This window comes from Exophiala mesophila (genome assembly GCF_000836275.1).
Source record: "Exophiala mesophila strain CBS 40295 unplaced genomic scaffold supercont1.3, whole genome shotgun sequence".
Classification (NCBI taxonomy): Eukaryota; Fungi; Ascomycota; class Eurotiomycetes; order Chaetothyriales; family Herpotrichiellaceae; genus Exophiala; species Exophiala mesophila.
In genome coordinates this window covers 3547276-3571777 of record NW_015622506.1, presented here as the reverse complement: position 1 = coordinate 3571777, position 24502 = coordinate 3547276, and the positions used below count along the sequence as shown (strand labels likewise).

The 24502-nt window shown below is 51.0% G+C and overlaps 8 protein-coding genes across 9 annotated transcripts; 4 read left to right on the top strand and 4 right to left on the bottom strand.

Annotated features, from left to right (window-relative positions):
• Window positions 1–206: 206 nt before the first annotated feature.
• On the top strand, window positions 207–3904 carry PV10_04813 (uncharacterized protein; the record flags this gene model as incomplete). The annotated part of the gene is made up of 2 exons (XM_016369398.1): window positions 207–608; window positions 671–3904. 2 exons carry the CDS (start codon window positions 207–209, stop codon window positions 3590–3592), a joined length of 3324 nt encoding a protein of 1107 aa, XP_016225186.1. The 3' UTR covers window positions 3593–3904.
• Window positions 3905–3917: 13 nt separating this feature from the next.
• On the bottom strand, window positions 3918–5609 carry PV10_04812 (uncharacterized protein). Its single transcript, XM_016369397.1, has one exon. It carries the CDS (start codon window positions 5570–5572, stop codon window positions 4172–4174), a length of 1401 nt encoding a protein of 466 aa, XP_016225185.1. The 5' UTR covers window positions 5573–5609; the 3' UTR covers window positions 3918–4171.
• A 649-nt stretch (window positions 5610–6258) lies between these two features.
• PV10_04811 (uncharacterized protein) lies at window positions 6259–10076 on the top strand. Its single transcript, XM_016369396.1, has 2 exons — window positions 6259–6490; window positions 6544–10076. The coding sequence occupies exons 1-2, from the start codon at window positions 6323–6325 to the stop codon at window positions 9964–9966; spliced, it is 3591 nt and encodes a 1196-aa protein (XP_016225184.1). The 5' UTR covers window positions 6259–6322; the 3' UTR covers window positions 9967–10076.
• PV10_04810 (uncharacterized protein) lies at window positions 10011–12099 on the bottom strand. The gene is made up of 2 exons (XM_016369395.1): window positions 10567–12099; window positions 10011–10488 (listed from the first exon to the last, which is right to left on the bottom strand). Exons 1-2 carry the CDS (start codon window positions 10622–10624, stop codon window positions 10157–10159), a joined length of 390 nt encoding a protein of 129 aa, XP_016225183.1. The 5' UTR covers window positions 10625–12099; the 3' UTR covers window positions 10011–10156.
• Window positions 12100–13058: 959 nt separating this feature from the next.
• On the bottom strand, window positions 13059–13847 carry PV10_04809 (uncharacterized protein). The gene has a single exon (XM_016369394.1). The coding sequence runs from the start codon at window positions 13562–13564 to the stop codon at window positions 13235–13237; it is 330 nt and encodes a 109-aa protein (XP_016225182.1). The 5' UTR covers window positions 13565–13847; the 3' UTR covers window positions 13059–13234.
• Window positions 13848–17972: 4125 nt separating this feature from the next.
• PV10_04808 (uncharacterized protein) lies at window positions 17973–20932 on the top strand. Its single transcript, XM_016369393.1, has one exon. The coding sequence runs from the start codon at window positions 18734–18736 to the stop codon at window positions 20618–20620; it is 1887 nt and encodes a 628-aa protein (XP_016225181.1). The 5' UTR covers window positions 17973–18733; the 3' UTR covers window positions 20621–20932.
• Window positions 20925–23651, top strand: PV10_04807. 2 transcript variants are annotated; one of them, XM_016369391.1, is made up of 3 exons: window positions 20925–21332; window positions 21432–21580; window positions 21654–23651. In XM_016369391.1, the coding sequence occupies exons 1-3, from the start codon at window positions 21291–21293 to the stop codon at window positions 23068–23070; spliced, it is 1608 nt and encodes a 535-aa protein (XP_016225179.1). In that variant the 5' UTR covers window positions 20925–21290; the 3' UTR covers window positions 23071–23651. The 2 variants fall into 2 exon arrangements, with proteins under 2 accessions (XP_016225179.1, XP_016225180.1); XM_016369392.1 differs by having other exon boundaries at window positions 21432–23651.
• Window positions 23429–24052, bottom strand: PV10_04806 (uncharacterized protein). The gene is made up of 2 exons (XM_016369390.1): window positions 23838–24052; window positions 23429–23755 (listed from the first exon to the last, which is right to left on the bottom strand). Exons 1-2 carry the CDS (start codon window positions 23922–23924, stop codon window positions 23510–23512), a joined length of 333 nt encoding a protein of 110 aa, XP_016225178.1. The 5' UTR covers window positions 23925–24052; the 3' UTR covers window positions 23429–23509.
• Window positions 24053–24502: the final 450 nt, after the last annotated feature.

Below are 24502 nucleotides of genomic sequence, written 5' to 3'. Positions count from 1 at the left end.
ACGGGGAGAGGCACCGCGCTAAACTATTTCTGTACATCCATGAAGTGGCAGGCGCCAAGTCTCTCTTTATCACGTCGTGACGTGACGCGACTTGACGCGACCAAACGATTTCAGAACATCGCTCAATGCCACAATATACCTGACGAGAATCCTCCCACCTCTTCTCCACGTTGACATTGTAAGGCATTGTCTCTCTCGCAGCAATCATGCCTGGTCGACTGGTAGAGAAGTCTCAGAAGAGAGTCCTTGCTGACGCCACCAACACCCACAATGTCCTCAAGTCCCCCTCCTCGGCAAAGAAGAGGAAACTCAACGACACCGGCCTCAATGCCAATTTCACATCCTCACAAGCCGCCCAGAATGGCGTACGATCTAAATTTGGGTCTAGTCAGCCCAAGAGCCATTTCGAGACCGAGGTGCTTGCGAAGATGACCCAGGACATCACTGGCTTGAAGGAGAATAATTCAGAAAAAGATCAGCAATGGGACCGTCCGAGTCTCGATGATTTCAAACCCGACACAGATGACCTCTGCTTTCAGCAGATAGAGATTGAAGAGGGTACTCTTCACGGGGGTAGAGTCACGTTGAAAATGTTTGGTGTCTCAGAGGTGTGTGATCTTACCTTCCGTTCTCTACCATTAGTGATCAACGAAGACTAACAACCTGACAGACCGGCCATTCCATTCTCCTCCATGTTACCGACTTTTTGCATTACCTCTATGTCGCCGCCCCCGTCAACTTCCAGCGTCAAGATGTCGAAGGGTACAAAGCTTTCTTGGAGGCCCAACTTGCACAACATCAGCCCGCAATCCACTCCGTCCAAATGGTTCTACGTGAAAATCTATATGGCTTCCAGGGCAATCAGAAGAGCCCATACCTCAAAATCACCGTCACAGACCCCAAGTTCATCAACAAACTGCGTTCGGCACTTGAAGACGGTCGGGGGAACTATAAAGGCATGTGGAAAGCGGTCGAGGGCAAGATCTTGACCTTTGACAGCATCCAATATGTTCTACGCTTCATGATTGACACGGGAGTTTCTGGAATGTCCTGGATTGGCGTTGGGCCAGGAAAATACAATGTCATGCCTCAGCACGAACGCCAGTCCAACTGCCAGATCGAAGCATATTGCCATTATCGAGATCTTATCTCTCACGGCTCCGAAGGACAATGGGCGAAGATGGCCCCACTCAGAATTTTGTCCTTTGATATCGAGTGTGCAGGCAGGAAAGGTGTCTTCCCTGAACCAAACATCGATCCTGTCATTCAAATCGCCAATGTGGTCACCAGATACGGAGAAACCAAACCATTTGTCCGCAATGTTTTCGTCCTGGATACCTGCAGCTTAATAGTCAACACCCAAATCTACGAGCACGACTCCGAGGCCAAAATGCTCATGGCCTGGCGCGATTTTCTCGAAAAAGTCGACCCCGATGTCATCATCGGCTACAATATTGCCAACTTCGACTTTCCATATCTTCTCGACAGAGCAAGACATTTGAAACTGACAAAGTTCCCATACTGGACTCGAATGAAGAGCGTAATATCTTCTTCGCAAAGCACAAGCTTCAGCAGTAAACAGATGGGCAACCGCGACACCAAATCTACCAACACCAATGGACGTATCCAACTTGATCTTTTACAATTAGTCCAGCGCGACCACCAACTGCGCAGTTATACTCTCAACTCGGTGTGTGCGCATTTCCTGGGAGAGCAGAAAGAAGATGTCCACCATACAATGATTACAGAATTGTTTAATGGTACACCTGACTCCCGACGAAGATTGGCTGTATACTGTCTCAAAGATGCATACCTGCCACAACGGCTTATGGACAAACTCATGTGTTTGGTCAACTATACCGAAATGGCCAGAGTCACTGGTGTCCCATTCAACTATCTCCTCGCTCGTGGTCAGCAAGTCAAGTTCATCAGTCAGCTGTTTCGCAAAGCACTCGAACACCAGCTTGTCATTCCGAATCTGCCGAATGAAAGTTCTGACGACCAGTATGAAGGTGCGACTGTCATCGAACCGATCCGAGGATATTACGATGTCCCTATCGCTACACTGGATTTCGCTTCTCTATATCCCTCAATCATGCAAGCACACAACTTGTGCTATACGACCCTCCTCAACAAGAATAGTATTGACAAACTTAACCTCAAGAAAGACGAAGATTACATCCTGACTCCCAACGGCGACTACTTCTGTACTGCCAAGGTCCGCAAAGGTCTGCTCACGCAAATTCTGGAAGAATTGCTGGGTGCACGGAAGCGAGCAAAGAAAGAGCTCGCGAGCGAGACAGACCCTTTCAAAAAGGCCGTTCTTAACGGTCGTCAGCTGGCCTTGAAGATTTCGGCCAATTCAGTCTACGGTATCACTGGTGCGACGGTCGGAAAACTACCATGTCTTGCTATTGCGTCAAGCACGACTGCCTATGGCCGTCAGATGATTGAGAAAACAAAGCACGAAGTCGAGACCAAGTACACTATCGCCAATGGCTACTCCCATGATGCACAGGTCATCTACGGTGACACGGATTCAGTCATGGTCAAGTTCGGAGAGAAAGATCTAGCGAAGACTATGGAATTAGGCAATGAAGCTGCTAATTTTGTCAGTTCAAAGTTCACCAAACCCATCAAGCTGGAATTCGAGAAAGTCTACTTTCCGTACCTGCTGATCAACAAGAAACGTTACGCAGGATTGTACTGGACCAATCCTGACAAGCACGACAAAATGGACAGCAAAGGTATCGAGACCGTACGAAGAGACAACTGCCGGCTCGTCCAGGTCGTGATCGAGACTGTCCTTAAGAAGATTCTCATCGATCGAGACCTGGACGGAGCGCAAGACTACGTCAAAGAAACCATTTCCAACCTTCTCCAGAACAAGATCGATTTGTCTATGCTAGTCATCACCAAAGCCCTCTCGAAGAAAGAATATGACGGCAAACAAGCTCACGTGGAACTTGCAGAACGCATGCGCAAACGTGATGCAGGCTCAGCTCCCGCCCTCGGCGATCGTGTCGCCTACGTGATCATCAAGGGCTCCGCCGGCAGTAAGAACTACGAAAAATCCGAAGACCCCATGTACGTGTTAGAGAACAACGTGCCCATCGACACCAAATACTACCTGGACAACCAACTCGCGAATCCACTAGGGCGGATCTTCGAACCCATCCTTGGTGAACGTCGCGCGAATTCCCTCTTGGCAGGAGATCACACCCGGTCGATTTCAGTGGCAGCACCGACGTTGGGAGGCTTGATGAAATTCGCCAAAAAGACACAGACATGCATGGGGTGCAAGAAACCGCTGGTCGGCAAGGAAGAAGCACAGGGTGCCGTGTGCGAGAACTGCCGGCCGCGGATCGGCGAGTTGTATTCACGCCAGGTGAAGAAAACAGGCGACCTCGAAGTGCGCTTCAATCGCCTGTGGACTCAATGTCAGCGATGCCAGGGCAGTATGCATTCTGAGGTCTTGTGCTCCAGTAAAGATTGTCCCATCTTTTACATGCGTATGAAGGCACGTAAGGAGGTGGAGGAATCTGGCCGCGAGTTGGCTAGGTTTGATCATGACGTTGGTGCGCTTTGGTAATTGTGATTTGTGGAGGATGGTCTGCTCTGGTGTGGCCTGAACCAATGTGTTGGTCTATCAATCCGTGCTTTGGAGCGAAGATTCACGTGTGAAGACAGAGTTCTTATGATACGAAGACGTATTCGCTTTTTCTACATGATCCTATGGCGTTGCGTGTCTCTCGCATCCTTGGTAACACCTGAATTCGTGGGATCAGTGAGATGATAAAACAGAGGCGTCCTCACTCAGGTATTGATCACGGTAATGATTATCCTATAGGCTGTCGTCATGAGAGGCAGAGTCATACATAGGCCAAAATCGTAGTTCAACTCGCTATTTGGGGTATCTGATCTCGAAAAGAAGGAAACATGCTTTAATCACTCGCTTAGTGTGACCCTGAGCCTCAACCAACAGCCCCATCCCGCTCATTCTGGAAGCTCCAGGCAAGAAGTTCTTCTCTCATGAGAGTGTCGATACCAATGCTCCAACGTTCAAGTATCTGATCGATATCGAACTTGACAGGGCAACAATCACCTTTGACAAATTTGGGTCACATTTCTGTATCTCCAGCTCATCCTCCTCGTGTGCAACCCCATATCATCACAAGTCTGGGTCGTCAAGGTCTCCAAGCCTACTTGTCATGTCGTCGTCCCCATAGCGCGATGTGACGAATGAAGCGGCGTCCCATCCGTCGTCCAACATTTGCGGGACATTACTCTTGAGTGCTTCTTTTCTGATACTCATCGCCACAATGGCTATACCGAGCGAATTCCAAACATCTTGATCGCTCTTGCTGAAGTCAAGGTTGATCATGGTTCTTAGAGTACCGGGCTGCGTTTGTTCGAAGGTCGTTGAAATGTTTTTCAATGCTGTTTCCTTTGGAGCGATGGTAGTAGGGTGTTCTTGGTCTTGGTCCCCCAAGTGATTTAGCGTCACCACAACCACAACTGAAGAAACGATTACAAGGCCGATCATGGTTGGACAATCTTTGTATTCTTCGTCGGCATGAGCGTCCACGAAAGGAGTAGTGGAGGGATCGATCTCGACACTTTTGTAGACTGTCCGCGCCTGCCGATGACGCTCGGCTAACCTGTGGAGTTTTGTGGTCATCTTTTGAAGAGTCTCCAAGGTAGAGCGGCCCTTCCTATGGGCGAGGACGATGTGGGTGGGTAAAAAGTCCGGGTCTGATCTAGGCCGTAGGCCAATGTCCGCTAATGCCCAGGTCAGATAACGATTGACGACACGTTCAAGGATCTTCTCCCTGCGCAAGCCTGGACTGACATGGGTTCTGTCACGAACATCATGGCCTGCTTCAAGGAGATTGCGAAGGGCATGTGCAGCGCGAAATTGATTGTCTCGGGTCCCGTGGATCAGTGGTAGATCGGTCGAAGCCTCATGAGCAAAGACACTTAGAGGCAAAGTGTCAAAGTCAATCATCCAACTCTGTGGAAGAAGAGGTTCAAAGCCACGGTAGCCGAGGTGGTAGTAAAGGTCCTGCTCTGCCTCGGACCAGATACCAGAATCTTCGGGGATCCTGATCGCAGCGGCATGGCGCCTTGCAGCCTCGATCTGATCCTCATCCATGTCTGCTATTCTTCGCTTGGTCGTATTCATCGAAGTAAATGAAATGGCGTCGTCTTCTTTGGGCCTTTGTGGTTGACCGAAGGGTGTTGTGGGAGGTGGCATTAATGATCGATCTCGGTCAGCTTTGGAGGTGTGGCCGAATGGCTGATGTGGGAACGCAAGTGTAATTGTGTCTGAGGTGGTGTCTAGCGAGTATGGAACCGAGTCTGGTCGACCTTTGAAGAGACGCGGGCGTTTGGCAGACCGGAGAAGATTGTTGTCACCGTCGTGCAGATCTTCATTTTCGCTGTCGCTTTCGACTTGCTTGCGTTTTTTTCCTCGAGGCTCGACCTCGGCAGTACGACTCTGAGATGCATGAGTGCGGTTGAAGAGTTTTGAGACAAAGCCAAAAGTCGATCTAAACACCGCGGCCGCCATGTCTGGCTTTGTGCCCAGGACGAACAAAGAAGTCGCTGCGTTCGGGCGGTGGGAGAAGTCGAAGGACAATGGGAAAACCGAAGAATGATCTGATGAGTGTGGCAAGATTAGTTTAGTTAGGTTCAAGCGACGTCGAGAACCGCAGAGGGGAGGGCGTGCTGGGAGGACGATGACATGGCGAGATGCCCGTCAAAGACACAGGACATTATTGTGACCGCAGTGGTCGATGCCTAGCCTGAAAACGGGCTTATACTAGCACTGCAAAGGAAGGTTACGCGCAGCGTTCGGTGGACGAGAAGAGCACCCGTCCCCCAATGAAAGGTAGAGTAGTAGAAGTTGGAAGTTGGAATATTTGGTAGGGATTGGGATGGATGGGTTGGATGGGATGGGTTGAGTTGGGTTGATTGCAGCCAATGATGCCATATGGTGGACATGAGGCAGGCACGATGACATTGACCTTGATACGTCAGATTTGCAGGTGCGACCCAACATGCTTCCACTTTGAACGGCAGGAGCCGCGGCGCCAGACGCTCGCGCCTGCCTTGTCTCGCTGGGGGCCGAGGGGGCCGGCTTAAGCCATTTCCGGTTTAGCTTGGGGCGCCCAGAGACACGAAATCACATGTTCTCCAACTTCGTCCCTTCCAATCCCTTCAACTTGAAACGACCAACAACAACCAACAATCTCCTTCTTTTCCTACCCTGACCAAGGTCTGCCGATTGCCTTGGTCTAACCATGAGAGTAAGGATTCAATGGATGCCGCCGAGCAAGATCTCGACGCAAAACTCTACAAGGCGTCCGGCACTCTCCTGAATGAGATCAAATTTAAGTTGCCTCTACTGCTATCCCATCCTGGCACAAAACCCCCAAAGCCTCGTCTACAGGTTCTCAATGTCAAATGCGAAGAACTCAGGCAACTCGTAAGCACCGGCAGCCGGTAGGTTCTAATATACAACGACTGATCCCATTCTAGCTCGATCGCTTTCAAGAATGGCCTCAGCTGCTCGATCCGTATCTGGCCACCATGGTACAACATCTAGCTGATGCCTTCATCTACTACATGGCGAATTCCCGCTCAAGTTACAATGCAGGCATATCCAATACATCACCCTTGCCACGCGCAATCTGTCGGCTTCTCTATTCATTTTGCAAAGTCAGAGGGTACAAGGTAATTGTCCGCTTGCTGAACAATGAACCCAGATACCTTGTCCCCATGTTACAAACCTTTCAAGCTTGGAATCACTCCGGCTTGGGTATGACTTGGGAAGAGCGCTACATCATGTTACTGTGGCTGTCTCACTTGATGTTGGCGCCCTTTGAGCTGGTCAACATGTATATCGACACCCCTGATGTTGAATCCCGCCAATCAAGTCTAGGCATGGGGCAACTTCCAGGTATCGCGGCTGATGTGGCCCCCCTTGCGCTCGAACAGCTTCAGACATCTGGCAAGGAACAGCAGACAGCAAGTATTCTGCTCGTCCGGCTGTGTCTTCGTAAAGATATGCAACAACATGATCTGCATGGCAGAATTCTCAACCATGCCATTCGCACGTTACTTGAAGACCATACTCTGGTGGACAAAAGCCCCTATCGTGCTCTTGGCCTTTTGTCATTGTTACATGGCATCTCAAATTCAGCGTCTGACAGCGAAATTGCTCCTTATCTCGAGAAAATCTTTCAGCTTGCCTCTGCTATTGCTACATCTAAGAATGATCGACATGTCCTCCTCCGAAGCTTTGCCCCGGCAAGGAAGTTGCTCTTGAAAATTACCCGGGTGGTTCTGACCCATGCCATCAGTTGGTGTCAGTCAACGGCCCGTTTATCAACAGATTCCCTCAACTTGATGCTTGAGGGAGGCATCCAGTACTTTCTTGATGGTCTGGGTGACAAGGAAACTCCCGTGCGAATGACTGCAGCAAAGGCACTTAGTATCATTGCCCTCAAATTGGACCAAGACATGTCAGAAGAGGTTATTGAGGCTGTTCTTGCCACTCTGAAAGAGAATGTCTTCCTCGAAGATCCGCATACTCGCAAGTTGACACCACTGACTGAGCGCAACAATTCAAAAGCAAGGGGCTTGAGGACAAATATTGATGCTGTTGACCCGTTGAAGTGGCATGGTTTGATGCTAACTCTAGGTCACTTTTTGTTCCGTCGATCTCCTCCAGCGACAATGCTCACCTCGATCATACAGGCGTTGATATCAGGCCTCGAGTTCGAACAGCGGTCCAACGTGGGGACCTCAGTTGGTGTCGGCGTCAGGGATGCAGCATGCTTCGGCCTCTGGTCTGTAGCGAGAAAGTACAGCACCGCTGAGCTTGCCCTCGTCGACATTTCACAACTTGCAGGACATGCGCTCCACAGATCACTTCATATTCAGAGCGTTCTCCAATTACTGGCTTGCCGGCTCTCCGTTTCGGCCTGCTCAGACCCCTCAGGCAATATTCGTCGTGGTGCTTCCGCTGCTCTGCAAGAACTCATTGGCCGACATCCAGACACCATTAGCCAAGGCATCTCAATCGTCCAAACAATTGACTATCATGCTGTTGCACGACTGTCTCGTGCCATGCTAGAGGTCTCCGTTGAAGCGGCATTTCTCGATCCGCTCTATCACCTGACTCTCTGCCAGGCTTTCACCGAATGGCGTGGTTCTCGCGCCGTGGACCCAAATCAGAGACGTTGGGCCTCCAACGCCCTACGGAAACTTGCTCAGAATTTGCCATTGGAAGATGTCTTGCTGCTCACACGCACCATTTACATTGATCTTCTCGACCTCAAATCTCTCAATGTTGGCAGCACTGCCGGCGTCCGGCATGGTCTCCTGTTGGCGCTGTCGTCTGGATTACAAGCTCTTGCACAACATGACCCCACCTTCGCAATGCCCGTGAGGTGGCTACCAGAAGGCGAAAAGATCATCGATTTGTACAAATTAACAGGGAAGATTGACGGCCGGCTCACTGCAGATGTTGAACTTATCATGGAAGGTATTTCCTCCGTTATCAGTACGATGTCAAGTTCTATTGCGATCGCGCCTGATTCGGTCAGCGACATGGAACAATCATGGGTTGCATCCGCGTGGGAGATTTTATCTCACTGTACAGGGTCTAGCAGCCGCGAACTCGTTGTCGAAGCCAGCGCCCATGCCAATTTCGAGGTCATCACACATCTCCCTGTTGAGGAGCAAGCTGCAATACTTTCCAAGTGGCTTGACCCAGCAGACCAGTCGCCAACAGTCTACACCAGTAAAGGACGCATGAAGACTCTCAGCCTCCTTCATAACCATCTCGTCTCAGCCAAGCCGAGCCAACTGGTTCTTCTCCGGAAGGAGGTTGTGTCCTACCTGGTCGGAATTATCGAGGGCAGCTATAAAATTGAAACCCGGGTGGACGCCATGGAGGGTTTAAGCATTATACTCCCAAGCATCGTGCTCAACAGTGTGGCAGAAGCACGCTCCATTGCCGATGCGCTGAGCAGTGGCCTGGCTGACTACACCAATGATCAAAGAGGCGATATCGGTTCCACACTGAGACTCAAAAGCTTGGATGCAGTCGACTCGCTTAGGGACAATGTCAACTTGTCCGCAGACGTTTCCCGTGCTGTGCTAGAAGCCGTGATGCCGCCCATCGTCAAGCTTGCGGCAGAGAAACTAAACAACGTTCGATTTCGAGCGTGGCAGTCACTAGAACGACATCTATCGGAGGAACATCCCACGCAGTCCAGTCCGCGCTTCGACTATCTTGGTCAGGTGTCCTCGGTGGCATATTTCGAAAACCTATTGCATCTTCTCTCTACGGAATGGGCACGAAAATCATTGATCCAAGGCCTTGTATCATCTGCGACAGCTGGGACCGAAGACATTTGCCGAGCTGCATCCAATGCATTTGTGGCATATTTCCAGTCTCTCCCTGTCTATGACCGAGATGTCCTTGTACGATCGGTGTCCAAAATTGTGCTAGACCATTTCGCGGATAGTGCAACTCAAGACGACAAAGCTGTGCTCCCGATGCTCGATTTCCTCGGTGTCATGATTGACCACGATCTCTTCCACGTTGACCTCGTAAAGGCTGGAGACGTGGATCTGTTCTCGGCATTGCTCGCGCTGCAGGGTTCATCGTGCTCTCTTGCACGCGCAGAATCGCTGTTGAATGCATACTCACGCATTGTTGGAATTGCCACGTATCGAGTACCAGCGCTAGACAAGATGACACGCCAGCTTCTCCACCGGTGGCCCAGAGTACGTAACACTGCAGCAGACCTGTTGTATCTACACGCGGAAAATGAAAAGTTGGCCGAGTGGGACTGGAACCGTCAACCGGCGGAGAACAAGCCAGTGGTTCTGGATATTAGGAAAGATTTGGGCATTGCTGGAGGTGCAAAACAACCGCCCAGTCGTTAAGAATAGAAGGTACTCGATATGTAAGATAGAATCGAATCTAACGGTACTCGACTGGCGTGAGACTATCCTCAAAATCCAGTTATAGATATTTTTCTGAGAAACCAGACAGAGCTTCCGAAGCCCATCGCTTAGCCGCATTAAGTGTTATCTGTTCATGACTATTGCGCAGCCATGATGATAATATCATGGCTTATCTCCCGTCGCCATCAGATCTGCCAAAGGCTTCGAATCCTAGCAGACACACACACAAGTCTTCTGAGAACAAAATCCCCCAGTGCCACATTCCACGACAACCTACCATCCACGACTGATATTTCTCAATTCGAGGCCCCTGCTCGGTGTTGGCAAAGGCAAAGTTTCCCACATAGTCTGCCGACGTCCTCTGCCCATTTTTGTGCCCAAAGGTGACGTGACCTAGCATAACGACATCTTTATTATCATGGTCTGACACGTAAAGCTTGTTAATCTCGTGCTTGCGAAAAGTGATAGGATCCCAGGAACTATCGCGGAACTTAAATATTTCTAGTCCATCGTCGTTGATTAGTCGTCGATATGCACTGTTTCAGGGTCGACGACTCGTGGTGAGACGAGAGTACTCACCTTCATGACCCTTGCAAACATGTCCAGCGCCATCAATTCTCCTGTTGAGGTAAAGCATTTGCTGAACATGGTGCTTCCTTCTTTTGTTGGATCGTCTGCGGCAGTGAAAAATCTCTCGATGACCTGTTGAGTGGCACTGCCTTGTAGGACCTTTGGCCACAGGACATCACGTTTGGCGCCGTTGACTTGAGACATCATGATTTATAGGTAAGTAAATTAGCTTGGGATTCATTACTTCATTCACAGAGTGGCGTCATCTCCACATGATATATGCAGGCGCAGCTTGAGCCTGAGGAAAGTCGTAAGATATAAAAGATGATCGGCAATCCATGCTTCCATCGGTTGTCCTGCTGATGGACACATTCAGTATGAGCAAGAGGAGGAAGTACCGAGAAAGGAGCTCGGAAGTGTAGTCGGCGTTGAGCCAATCAGGTTTAAGAAGCCGAAAGCCGGTTAAGCCAGGGACCCGTTATCCGAAAAGAAAAAATGGCCGAACGGAGTACATCATGGGGAGACAGCAAGTGCATCAATCCCGCTGAGCCTCGTCGTGAAGACTGACAGGTTTGTGCGAGTTGGGCGGCTTATTGTGTCCAAGATGGTCAAACCGGACCCATCCTAATTGACAACCACGATACATCTCGAATGGGAAACAACATAACAATCGGGCACCAACGACATGATCTTTGAAACTCCTATGCTTATTCGGAATTTCGGTCACTGCATACCCTTGGAGCGTGGGGCGACAATCATGACAGGCTCGCCCGAGGGTATTGCGGCATTCATAAAGCCTTCGCCCTGGCTGAAGAACGGAGACACTGTAGAGATTGAGATGTCTAAGATTGAAAACATCCATAAAGAGGTGGTCTTCTCATATGAGAATAACTTGCCTTTTGATACTCGACCTCCAGGCTTTCGAAGCGCAGTGACAAGGCGGCACAGCGTTGGATAAGGCAACAAAGCTGAATCGCACATTCTCGGCACACAAGGGAGTATCTTGTTGAGTTCCATGAAGGTAATCGTAAACCCCTGAGGCAACGAAAGCAAAATGCAAGAGGGACCTAAAATCAGAACCTCTTAGGAAGGCACTATGGTCCTATACGTGTTGACACGTGACCTTTGGACGATCTGAATCACATGCTTTGTTAGCATTTCCATCAGCTGTTTTAAACACTCGGTTGCTGCGACAAGTCAAGTTGGAAACTGTGGAGAACTTGCTGAGTGGAGTATCGCATCTCGCCGTGTTCCAGTCGGACTAATGTGCCGTAACATGACATGACAAAGAAGGTCTTCGGGCAAGGGGAGCAAGGGTTGCAATGGTAGAGTGGGATTGGTCAATCGATGATGGGCATGAGGATAGATTGACACCCGACAATGTCTCTGAATCAGCGCACACTTCCAACTGGCGCAGGTTCACACAACACTTCGACTTCGGAGTGGCCCCTCGGTTGTATCGTGTCGGCAAACCCTTGCAGATTGTCAAATCTCAATACCAGTGATGATATTGATGAATGGCTGGTGAGACTGTGTGACTGGGGCCACACAGAAATCGCAGCCTCAGCATGTGTCTAGCGTCTGGGATAAAAACCAAAAGTAGGCTGTTCAGGTCCTGCACAGAAATGAAGTGCAAGGAGTGGACCTTGGTTGGCAGGTGAGGCGGACATGTTTCTTGTCCTCGTGTCTCGGTGATGATCAATGGTAATTTGTGCGGCACAATGCCAATGAGATATGACCTTGCCTTCTTCTCGTCAAGACTAGCCAGCCTCTGGATGACGACAAGAATAATGACGGATTGAATGACCGGAGTAGACAGGTAGACTTTATTGCCCATGACAGGGAAGTCCTAGAGCAAATCAAAGCATACTATGTCCAATCATCATCACAGCTGGTCAAAGTGGGCAAGATACGGAACAAGCAAGCAGCATGATCAGAACACGAAGTCTCGCCCCAACAGCATGAGGGTACGTGGTGATAGTGCAGTCCGGAATTCGCCAGCTAATCAGCTTTCGAACTCTCAAGGGGCTGGTTGCGTAGCAATTTGCAAAAGGAAAGTAGAAGATTTGAGACTCAGCCCGCGATGCCGTCTACACCGAGAGATGAGTTTCTCAGGTGTTATCGCCTTCGTCTAGGTGATGATGAAGGTCGTGGATGGTAGACGCGAGAATCGGTGATGAAAAGTGGCTAGACCAAGTGGCCAAGTATCGATAGAGCATCGGCATGCGGGATGAGTCGATGATAGATTGATCCGCCCACCAAAAAGAGGCAACAGAAACGAATATTGTTGCCGAGTGAACCGGTGGGCAGGGCCATTCTCTGAAGTGGACTTTTGGGGGTTTAACGCACGTCAGGCCAACAATGTGGGATTAGCGAGAGGGCAAATGAGACGATGCATCCGCATATGCGTACTCCGTACGTGTATGCGTAAGAAGGAGGCCGGGGGAGTGATGATCAGGAACCTGGGTTTCAGGCCATCGCAGAAGAAGAAGGTCAAAAGGGTCAAGAGTCAAGAGTTCTAGTCCTTGAGGTACTTCCGGGGGTAGCGATAGGCTTGTTGGCGTCCCCAATCAACCAGTCATTCATCGACCTCTGGGCCCCTCGGGCCTATGAGACCCTCCAATAACATTCTTAGGTAGGTATGCGTAGGTATCTTAGCGTGCCTACGCCCAAGTTATTAGCGAGCAGCGTGTGTGGCAGAATCGGAGGACGGCGAGTCCAGCTTGCCTGGTGCCTGGTGAATTGATGCGAAGCCCGGCACGCCTGTAAGATCCGAGGGCCCTGGATCCTCACTGCTACGGGGAATGGAGTAGAGGCCTTCAGGCAAAAGAATCGCCGGGTGATAATGAGTCCGACAGTCCTTGCAGGCACCCAGGGCCATCATTGGGCCTTGGTGGCTCTGGAGCCTGCTTGTGACTTGTTCCGTGTCTCGTTTCGCCGATTGTTTTCGCATAGGGTTGGCTCTTCCATGTTGCATGTCTGCCTGCTTTTCAAAGTCCCCATCCATGCAGGTTCTGTCAGTCTGTTCTCGACTTCAAGAAACATATTTCCAAGGCAACATGCACTGTCACAAGGGGGGCCGGGAGATCACAGTCACCCGTCCTCGTCACCCTTCATCCACCTTGCTCGTCATGCTGTTGCTTCACTATTATTATTGCATCGAAGCCACATGTGGAGCCCACGGCCGCACATAGTTATGAGGTCAGACATATTCAGCGCATATCAGACGGCCTAGATTCGCCGGAATGGGAAACCAGCTGATCATGGCGCGTCGCAGCTCCAAGTGGCCCTGGGTGACCAACTGACCCATGGCTTGATGAAGTAGTGGGTAATAAGTGGTCAGTGGTGCCAACCCAGCTGAGGCAAGGCAATGCAATGTGGCACTGTCAATCCTAAACTTCCAACAACCTTTCGAAAGGAGCAAAACGAGAATTTGTGGTTAGATCAAGAAATCAAGTGCTGCGTCTGTGAGTTGTGACTTTCCACTTGTCTCCTCTTGCGACTACCCAGGGCCCGACCTGAGGAAAATTTGCACCTCGATCTGCATTTCATCAGTCTTTTCCCATGTCATTTTATTAATATTTCGTACTACTATTGTACGAGTACTCCTGGTTCTTGATACGGTCCATCCCCCCAAGATATGATTGTGAGCAGGCGTGGCAGCCTTCCCGCCAAAAGTCCGCTGGCCGCCCAACAACCACGAACACAGGCTCCAATTTCGATCGTGATTCGATTAGATTCATGAAATCATCTCTCGAGGCTCGTCAGCTGGAGATGCTATTCTTGTAAATCTCTCTCTTTTCTACTCATTGTCGTCACCTGCCGGATTTGACAGGTGTTGAGAAACCGTCCACTTTTTTCGAGTGGCTAAGGCTCTCAGCCCAAATGATTAGCTCACTAGCAAACTGTCATAGCGTAGTCTGGCATGATATTTCCAGAGTACTCCGTACGCCAGTCTGTCGCCCAGAATGCCCGTAACTCGCGGTTGGTAAGCCTCAAAATTCCACCCTGGTCTCGCCACTCATGAACCTGGTAGCAACGAAACAGACCCCATACCAGGTCCAACATCCACGCCACCCGATGACCGTCAACCTCCAGCCTTTGATCTCTGTGAAAGGTCACCTACTCCGTAGTGGACGAGGGAGCAACGAGCAGGGGTTTAATCCGCTCCACTTGCCCGTACACTTCTACGCAAGAAAACACCCTTCTCGCTCCCGAGACGTGTCCCCCATGGGCCGCCTGTTGAGAGTCAAGAACCCTCACTGAGGATGGCATGTCTTCCGAGCCATCCTGCACAAGCTGGTTTCAAAGCATGCATCAACGCCATTCACAACTGCGTCGCATGGTCACACCTCGGTAACGCAACCATGGAAGATGCTCCACAGATTCATTTTGACGCATACTACTACTGTATCTACTCCGTAGTCCACCATGACAGTATGGAGAACCTGATAATCCTGCGCCAGCTCCGTCCACTCATGACTAGGTAGCCCGTTCAATAATCAGCATGCTCACATTTGACTATCAACCACATCGTCGTGGTGGCCAAGCCGCCCACTTGTAAGGTGTGGCCCTGGGTGGACTTATCGAAGTCAAGTCTCCAATAATCATCTTCATGAATAATAATAAACATGTCCAACCTGGACCCCGCCACGACCTGGCGCAAATAGCCTTGCTCCGGCCCAGGGAGCTGTTGACCTCCTTGCTTCAAACAATCATAGTGGGCAAATCAGCCACCTCCAACACCGTCACTCTGGCTTTCCACCAGTCTGCGTTCTCGCCGTTCGTACTGCAACTCCTCCACTACGACTGGACGACTGGACGTCCGCATTCCCCCTAGCTTGAACCTTTGATCTTCGACCCTTTCACCTTTTGCCCTTGCCTGCCTTTGATACCTTGCATAGCTCATGGTCACGGGCCTGAATTGTGTGCCGCTAAAACTGTCCACAAACGGAGCCTCTCTGAGGAGCCTTTGTAGGATCCAAGTCAGACTTCGCTAATTAGTCTTGACACCATCACCGTCATGTCTACCCCTTGAGCATTGCATGTATATCATTTGTCAATATGTGGCTTCGCCGTCGTACATTGCCCGGATTGCGTTCTCGACTCGGGTGCAACTCGCCGCTGCGTCAGGGAGCGCAGCGCAGCCGTCCGGTCATCTCCACCACGACGACAGTAAGTACTACACACAGTACGACAGGACAGTACCCTACTGTGTGGTTTGCCAGTCGCGAGTGGCGTGGCAGGTGGCATCAGAGCTCTTTGAAGACCGATCCGACCAGGTTTAGCTTCGACTGGTCTTGCCATCCAAGCCATGCAAAGTCTTAAAATATGAAGGGCACAGAGTGCCGGGATAGTAGTAGCTAGTCAAAGCAACGATTATCCACCACCAACCAAGCTCAGCATCGGTTCAAATCTACTTTCTATCGATCGGCAGTCTCAGGGCATGTAATGTGGCCCCTCGACCAGGTCCAGCCGCCGCGTAACTAAACCAGCAAACTTTGCAAGAGCATGTTGTGTTTGAAACTCTGTTTTCTGGCGTACGTGGGTGTTGGGTGCGCACGGGGTACTACCGGTTGAGTGAGATGCTAGAAGCGGTAAAGAATGTCACCTGGAGGAGGTAAATGGGCTCGGCTTTGCACGGCAGCGGCGGCAGCGACGTCTGCGGATGCGTCTTTGTGTGTGCGTACTATCCCTAGGCGTGCAGGCAACGCCGGACTGGCACCAGTAGCAGCCTGGCAGGCTCGATCAAATGTTGGACCGCCCCTCATTTTCTCACTCACGGAGACATGTTCGAGTGGATGATCCACCCAATAAAATATTACCACCGCTGCCAGTACCAAAGACGTGGCTGCCTCTGCCTAAGGGTATGGATCCCCCCCTTCATTCTTTGAGTCGTTGCTGATCCGCCGTGGCCCCGGCAAAACTGGTTAGAACTTCTAGGGGGGCACGGGGGCCACGTCCGTGAGGTTACGGACTACAGCAAGTCACGCCCTCCCGTCTGCGTAGAGCAATTTGGCCGGACTCCAACACGCAGGTTTCGGTCCTGGTCATTCGCATCCACTTGCATTGCATTCTAGCAAGTTCGCAACACACCCCAAGCGCAACGAGGACTAGGTCTGTGATCCTCTAATCCTCTCATCCAACGTCTCTGCCGCCCCTGGGCCCCAATTTCAGTTTGTAGAGCCCGACAATAATAATCAACCCAGACCTGACCGTGCTCGACTCCATGTCAGTATTCCGTTAGCGCCAGTGGATATGCCCATCCTGTAAGAAAATTCATATTATTGCTTGCTCGCCTACGGAGTATGTACCGTACCCGTACCTCATGATGCTCCTCCAGCCCGGGTCCCCACACTACGAGTTCCAGTCCAGTCATGGCCAACCAGATGCCTGCAAGACACTCCCTAACGCCCAGTTTTCACAGAGTTTGGTGCCATTTGCGCGAGTCGATACCCGCGTCAAAGAGTCCAGAGTCCCTGATGTTCGACCGATCCGATTCCTAGCCTGCCGATGGTCAAGTCACCCAAGTCAATCCACGAGGCTAACTTTGGCTTGCACAGACGGAGAGCCAGAACTCGCCGATCACCATTGACCAGTCCTGACCATTTTTGACCAGTGACCACTGGCCCCCAGTGCCCCCCTCTACCTCCGGGGCCCTCGTCAGAACTTTGGACACAGGCACAGGCACAGGCCCCATTACGACTGACACACGGGGCCCTGTCTGCAAATCCGCACAACTCTCTTCAATTCTCTTAGGTGTCCCAAATTTTTCCATCCGACGGTGCATAACCACCCCAACTAGTAGTAGTCAGACCCAAGCCAGTGCCGTCGGATGGTTGCCCAAATCCTTCCAGGCTCTCCCTTGGCACCAAGGCCAGACTGATCCCCTTGACTCCATAGGCTCCAAGCCCCAGAGGTCACAAAAGTCACCATCAGACTCGGTGGCCCAGTGGCCCAGTAAGTGGTCCTGTGGCCTTGGATGTCCCAGGGAAGTCCCCACCACCAGTCATGATGCAGGCCTCGGACGTGAAAGTGAATGATCAGATACGACAGCCAGCCGAGCTAAATGGCAAATGCTTGCGGCCATTTTCCACCAGCCGACTGTGCTCGTCACAATACCACGCACCACCGGTTTTGGTTTTGCCGCTCGTTGGTTTTCTTTTTGGCTTCCGCCTTCATCATCTATCCTAGCAACCCTTCTTTGTCCCAAACATGCCATCACTTACACTCCGCCATCCCGTCTTAGTCCACTTTGGCATTCATCGCACCAGTCTGTTCCCATCAACTTGGGTCCCTGTGCTTCCGCCTTGATTGGCTCGGCCGCGTGTACCCAGTCTCGTAGTTACCTTCCCACCCTCTGGTGTCTCCCTTTCTTGTCTGATTCTTGCCTCGTCTCTTGCTGCACTGGCTCATCTGCTAACCCGCTCCTGTTGCTCCGGACTGGGGCCCTTGACATCAACGTACCGGCCGAGCCTCCAGCCGCCCCTTCCCTCCAAGACAAATTCCTGTGCGAGCGTCTATCAATGGAATACGACCGCAGCGAGATCATCGTCGGTCAGCCATCTGAGCCCAACTGTCCGGCGCAGCCACAAAACTTACCTTGCCGACCTTCGGGTGACTGCGTCCTGATTCATTTTGTCATTTGCGTCTCCTGCTGATTGCTCCTTCTCCATATCTGACCTCTGACCTCTTGGAGGCGTTTTGTCTGTTTGGGTCCTGGGTCCATCCTTACTTGCCTGACTTACCGGAAGCACGACATTTGTGTTGAAGCTTCTCCCTCCACTTGACCTTGACTTGCCTCGCGGATCCACCACCACCATATGTCCATTCCTTCATTCCAGTCCCCAATCCAGTCAAACCACCAAACATCGTTTTGTTCCTCACTTGACTCCCACTGAAACATTCATCAATCTGTTGAACATGCTTTTCAATTCTACTTCACCCACAAGTCAACCTTGATCCCCTTCCTCTTGGTGGGAGTCATCCTTTTTATCCACCTGCCTGTTTATATCACGTCACTATATACACCTATATTCACTGTCTTCGCCTTGTCATATCTTCCACCACCCGTTCTTGAGCCACAGTCACAGTCACAGTCACTCACCCATGCTCACCACGCAACCCAAACCACCACCGTCCATCTTCCTCGCCATCTCCTCTCCCCATCATCCTCATGTCGCCCATGTCGATTCCCAATCGCTCAGATTGTGACCTCGATTCGAGGATATACCCAACGGCCTCAGTTTTCAAGACCACTCCACCGGCACAGGGCACGGACAAGAACTGGCATCAGGGACGAAACATCTTCCTGAACGGTTTGCCCACTCCACCCTCAGCGTCTAAAGCCATGCCTGGTGTCCTTTTGGGCAACAACTACACCACGTTTGCAGACCAGGGATATACGGAGCAGAGGGCATGTGTCCCTCGTGCCTACGACAACATTGCTCACCAGAGATCGGCATCTACGGCGGCAAGTGATTCTCAGATCACACTGGCACCCCCCATGGGCCTCGTTGGTACCTCCTACGGTCGATCTGTGGATCAGAACAGCACCAACACGATTGCACCCCATCTTCAGATTCCAGAGTCTGTCAACAAGAGCAAGGGAAGCCTGGCCGAATTTGCGGCTGAAATCACATGTTTGTTCTGGTTCGAGACTGCGGAAGCACTCCAATATGCAGAGGATCTTCCCCTTGACCAGCCCTACACGAGTGGGCTCCTGCGGGATGCAATTCCATCCGTAGGATTCCGAAAATGGGTCACTACAATCATCAGTACAACTCAGGTGGGCAAAAACGTGATCCTGCTGGCTCTCATGTTCATCTACCGACTCAAGCGATTCAACCCAACTGTCAGTGGTAAAAGAGGGAGTGAATTCCGACTTTTGACAGTAGCTCTGATGCTGGGAAACAAGTTTCTCGATGACAACACATACACCAACAAAACCTGGGCTGAAGTGTCGGGGATTCCAGTCAATGAAATCCACATCATGGAAGTCGAATTTCTCAGCAACATGAGATATGACTTGTACGCCTCGGCAGAAAAGTGGAGTCAGTGGAAGGCCAAGCTAGGAAGGTTTGGCGCGTTTTATGACAAAGCGTCCCAATTCCCAGTGGTAGACGAACACCGTCAGATCCCTCCCCCAGTCACACCCATCACTCGGAGCATTTCACACAAGTTGCCATCACCACCCTCATCGCACTATACCGCCAACCACTTTGCTGCCAATGCACCCGCTACCAATAACTACTTCCCTGCTCTTCCACATCCTCTCTCCACTGTCCCCAACCTGCCTAGTTCTCCCCTGCGTCAGCAGCACAGTGCCAGCCCTCATCAGCTTGACCGAAAACGAAGCATGGATTTCGCTGCAGAACAACCGCCTGCGAAGCGTCATAACCACTCAGAAGCATTTTCAGGGCAACCTGGGATCGATCTACCGCTCTCTAGGCCATTTCCGTCCAATAGCCTCCAAGTTTCCCCTCTGTCGCGGGGTACCTCAACCGAATTCCCTTCCTATCCTAGCAACGTGGAAATTCCTCGATTAGATGCCTTGCGGGTCCCATCAACTTCATCTACTTTAGCACCCCTATCCATTCCCTCAAGCCGGTCCATGTCCACTGTCTATCCAGCAACGACAGCATACTCCCAGACCATGACTCCAATTTCCGCAATCCCACAGAATCTTTACCAAAATCCTATCCCTCTTCTTGGCGATGTGCCTCGACATATGCCTGGCTATGCTTCGACGCACACATCGCCTTCGAACGGCTACCATACAACGACTCCCACACTTCCTGGGTTGTCACCTTCGTATTTTTTGACGAATCGGACTTCGCCCTATCGTCCTGTGCGATCTGTCAACACCCTCCTGATTCCACCTCCCTCGGGAGCACTCCAAGCACCTGTTCGGCACGTCACCACCGACCAGATTCACTATCAGCCTTTGAGTAAGGTCAACACAGAGCGTCATACTGGTTTGCTCCCAATGATGCAGTTTGACCCATGGCCACAGAGCAACGTCTCGACGCCTCTGGCACACCACCGTTCATATCAAGCCTAAGACTGAAGTACATCCGGACGGTCAGCCAAGTGTTTTCATATGGGCAGGCATGCTCTACATTTTCGATGCATAGCGCGGTGTTTTATGTTTAGCTTGGGGGGAATCCAGACAGAACATTTTCTTTACAAAGCATTCAACGGCGTCGGAAGCCCTGGATGGTTGTCATGGGACAATCAGGGCCAGATACATGGATCCATATTGTACAGAATCAAGTCAGAAGCTGAGGCTAGATTGCCCTGCTCCAAAGTCTGGCTCACGAGCTAGCTCTCAATACAAGAAGTTTTTCTTCTTTGCATACCAGATCGTTCATACCTAGTAGAGTGAAAGACTATCACTTAATCGTTGATATGAGAGATTGGTACCACTTGCAGACTATCAGGGAGCGACATCCGTGTCTGAGTCACGTGGTTAGAAACCCCTGCAAAGAATGGATGCCCCTGAGTCATGCGTGATGAATCACGACCAGAGAATGACCTGTGAATCTGGGGTGTTACGGAGTATCCTTATTCCGCTCCGGCCACGTCTGCGGCTTACATTCACCCAAGTTCGTCTCTCATGACAAAATGAACAGCATCACAGACTCACAGTGTCCTTTCGCCCAATGCCCCCTGACATCTCAGTTCCTGGCAAGTGATGATGCAGCAAGTAGCCTGCGACACATTCCGAAAGGATGCGAAAAGTACTACTTCTCGTCTTCATCCATGGCTTCAAGGTGAGTGTGAATAGAAGAAGTCCTGAACTGCCCCCGCGGACCACGCTTCACCTCCCGCCACTGATCTACAATTTATACTAATGTAATGGATGTTTCTAGGGTGGCGATGATACCTTTGGGGCGTTTCCTGAACATCTCCGAGCTCTTGTTAGCCATGCGCTGCCAAAGATCGACGTTTTCGCCGTCACCTACCCCAAGTTTGAAACCCGCGGTGAATTGAAAGACTGCGTCGAGCGATTTCACGAATGGTACGTTCTGGGTTATTGGCTTATCGACAAGATCATAATGGAATCTCTTCTAATTGACCGATTCATCCGCCAGGCTGCAGAACAAAGTCATTGACCTCGAGGTCGAACGCATGACACCATCGCCCACTGTCGACCCAGCTGTCCATGTCATGCTGGTCGGCCACTCCATGGGTGGCATAGTCGCAGCCGAGACCTTTCTTACCCTCGCAAATGAACAACCCATTCCTCCGCAACACTCACGACAGAACCCCGAGAGACCAAATTACCCATCTAACACCACCCTGAACTCCTCCACTTCAACCTCACATCCGAACAATGCGGTCGACAACGACTCAGCCAGTCTTCCATCGTTCATGTTCCCACATATCCAAGGGATTCTCGCCTTTGACACTCCATACCTCGGGCTCGCTCCGGGCATGGTTGCTCACGGCTTAGAAGGCGGACATAAAGTCGTGGCCAATGCCTACAACACATACTCAGATGTCGCCAACATGTTTGGCTGGGGATCCAAGTCGGAGCCAGGCTTGAATGCAGCCACCTCTGCTTCGACCAGGAAAGCAGTTGGTGCGTTGCCGGCCCCGGCGACATCGTCGACCGCAGATGCGGCGGCAGCTCCCAAGTGGCAGTCGTGGGGTAAGTACGCCATGTTTGCTGGTGCTGCAGGTGCAGTCGTTGCTGGTGGCGCGGCTGCATTGTATTCGCAGCGGGAAAAATTAAGTGCCGGATGGCAATGGGCTGGGGATCATCTCTTGTTCGTTGGCGAATTGTTCAAGCCAGAGTTCCTCCGCCGCCGGGTCGATAATGTCGAAGCGGCTTGTCGAGAGCGGGACGTCGGCTGGGCCAACTTTTACACCAATCTCGGCAAAGGAGCGAGGGATGGATATGGAATCACAGCTAGCCTGGCGGGCAAGGAACGGACTTTTTGCAACTTGCCGGTACGTCTCAGCCAAGGAAACCAAAGACAGAGCGAGGACGACGATGTGCAGGGTGGCGGAATGCAATGGATCAAAGCCACCAACGACAAGGCCAAGGACGAGACGACAGGACACGTTTCCATGTTTTTCCCACGAGACAATCCAGGATTCTACGCACTGGGTGACAAGGCCAAGGAAAAGCTGGCTTCATGGGTCGATCAGGGCTGGTATCAAAGCAGCGAGGGACCGTCTCATGAGACCAAAGACGAGGGTGCCACTCTGGGAGAAATCGGAGATGGCTGGGAGAAACCCGACTACGCGGATGCAGAAATCAAGGCCAAGGAGCGTGAGCGTGATCAGACCGGTTATTCCACCGGATTCTATGAGGAAAATTTCATGCCTAACGACTGGGAAGGAGTGGAATCGCAGCGACGTGATGACAAAGATCTCACGGAAGATGGATTCCGGATGAGAGACGATGACGGTGACGAGGATTTGGAAGACAGTGTGATTGTGGAAAAGGCTGCAGATGGTCAAGTCCCTCTGCCCAAGCCGAGAAACAACACGGGCTTGTGAAGCATGGGAATTCTGAGCGACAATGGGGAAGACGGTGGTTTTTAGTCGACGATTATGAGTGACTCCAGCATTCAGAATGGATGGGTGGATGACTTCGAGCTCGAGCAACACGCGAGTCCGACGTCACTAGAATTGATGGGATTCGGCATACGTGGATGGATCTCTTCCACGCCATGGGACATGGACATGACATGATATTAAAGGCAGGACAGACATGACATGAAGTAATGCAGCTTATGACTTGCAAGAAAAGCATTCCAAGTCAGCACGTAACGGTGAAGTGCGATAATAAAGGTGAATCTGGAGTGGCGATTGTAATCGCCAATCCAATTCCCCCCTACAACCGCAACGACCAGTCCTGGAATGAAAAGAGCAAAGAGTCAAAACTTCCTCTTCTGATTTCTGAATTCTTGAGTTCTGAACCAGCCAAACGAACTACCTATCCCGTCCCACTCGTCTCCTCCAATCCCGCACCATGAGGCAATCTATTCTGACCATCTGCCTGCATACCTTCGCACCCCGTGATAGATCCAGCGGCACTTTCGACTGTTCCCAACAGACTCGATTTGGTAGGGGGACCAGAATCTGATGATGAATGTGCGGCTTTCATCTCCTGAACCGCTTCGTCCTTGATTTGTTCGCCGCTGGGATAGCCTAGTGCTGATGATACGGCGCCTTGGACGTACTGTGGGTGTGGGTGGTTAGTAAGGATTGTTTGGAATGATGTAGAACAATACATAGGTCGATTTGTATTGATTGAAACTTACCTTGGCATGTCCACCGAGGAGTGAAGGATTGGAGTCACTGGTGGAAGAGGAGGAGTTGTCTGTTGTTGTTGATGAAGAAGAAGACATTGTTCGGAATATAAACTTGGTAGAGGTTGAATGATGAAACTGTTGGCTAGTGATGATGATGGTTTGTTTATAGGGGGTGTTTGGATGATATATCACAGTTATAGGTACCTATATAAAGGTGGTTTATATCTATAGTAAAGGGTTGGCAATAATACATTTGCCTACTGCCTACCAGTCTTCCAATATTATGACGCGCATTGATTTTGTGTCTTTGTTGATGATGTCACTTTGACTACAGGAGTCCATAGTCAAAACAGTTAGTACTTAGTACTTATTAGTAGTAGTGAGAAGTGGCACCAAATATCCCCAGACTGATGTGGACGGGAAGGTAGGCCGATGCCAAGGGGCAATCACGTGGGTGGACCATCCGTGCTACTCCCCGCGCCGCCAATCCCCCCCCCAGTGGCAGAGTGACCCTGACGTGCCTGAACAACAAGCCCATACCTTTGAAGTGCCGAGGCATATTCCCCAACGATGTGATCCCCAATTGGAACTCACCGCAATACGCGCTTTGCTGACCTGGTTCGCTTCGTTCGGCTGTCTGTCGGTCTTTGTGTTGATATTTATTTATATTAGGG

Excerpts from the sequence above, each read along its gene's own strand:
- PV10_04809 (XM_016369394.1), bottom strand. The coding sequence starts at position 13,564 with ATGGATGGGGACTTTGAAAAGCAGGCAGACATGCAACATGGAAGAGCC.
- PV10_04808 (XM_016369393.1), top strand. The coding sequence starts at position 18,734 with ATGTCGCCCATGTCGATTCCCAATCGCTCAGATTGTGACCTCGATTCG.
- PV10_04810 (XM_016369395.1), bottom strand. The coding sequence starts at position 10,624 with ATGCTTTACCTCAACAGGAGAATTGATGGCGCTGGACATGTTTGCAAG. Across the intron at positions 10,489-10,566 it reads TGTTTGCAAGGGTCATGAAG|AAATATTTAAGTTCCGCGAT; the intron begins GTGAGTACTCTC and ends ACGATGGACTAG.
- PV10_04812 (XM_016369397.1), bottom strand. The coding sequence starts at position 5,572 with ATGGCGGCCGCGGTGTTTAGATCGACTTTTGGCTTTGTCTCAAAACTC.
- PV10_04806 (XM_016369390.1), bottom strand. The coding sequence starts at position 23,924 with ATGTCTTCTTCTTCATCAACAACAACAGACAACTCCTCCTCTTCCACC. Across the intron at positions 23,756-23,837 it reads TCCTCGGTGGACATGCCAAG|TACGTCCAAGGCGCCGTATC; the intron begins GTAAGTTTCAAT and ends CCACACCCACAG.
- PV10_04811 (XM_016369396.1), top strand. The coding sequence starts at position 6,323 with ATGGATGCCGCCGAGCAAGATCTCGACGCAAAACTCTACAAGGCGTCC. Across the intron at positions 6,491-6,543 it reads GCGAAGAACTCAGGCAACTC|CTCGATCGCTTTCAAGAATG; the intron begins GTAAGCACCGGC and ends ATCCCATTCTAG.
- PV10_04807 (XM_016369391.1), top strand. The coding sequence starts at position 21,291 with ATGCGAAAAGTACTACTTCTCGTCTTCATCCATGGCTTCAAG. Across the intron at positions 21,333-21,431 it reads TCTTCATCCATGGCTTCAAG|GGTGGCGATGATACCTTTGG; the intron begins GTGAGTGTGAAT and ends GGATGTTTCTAG. Across the intron at positions 21,581-21,653 it reads GTCGAGCGATTTCACGAATG|GCTGCAGAACAAAGTCATTG; the intron begins GTACGTTCTGGG and ends TTCATCCGCCAG.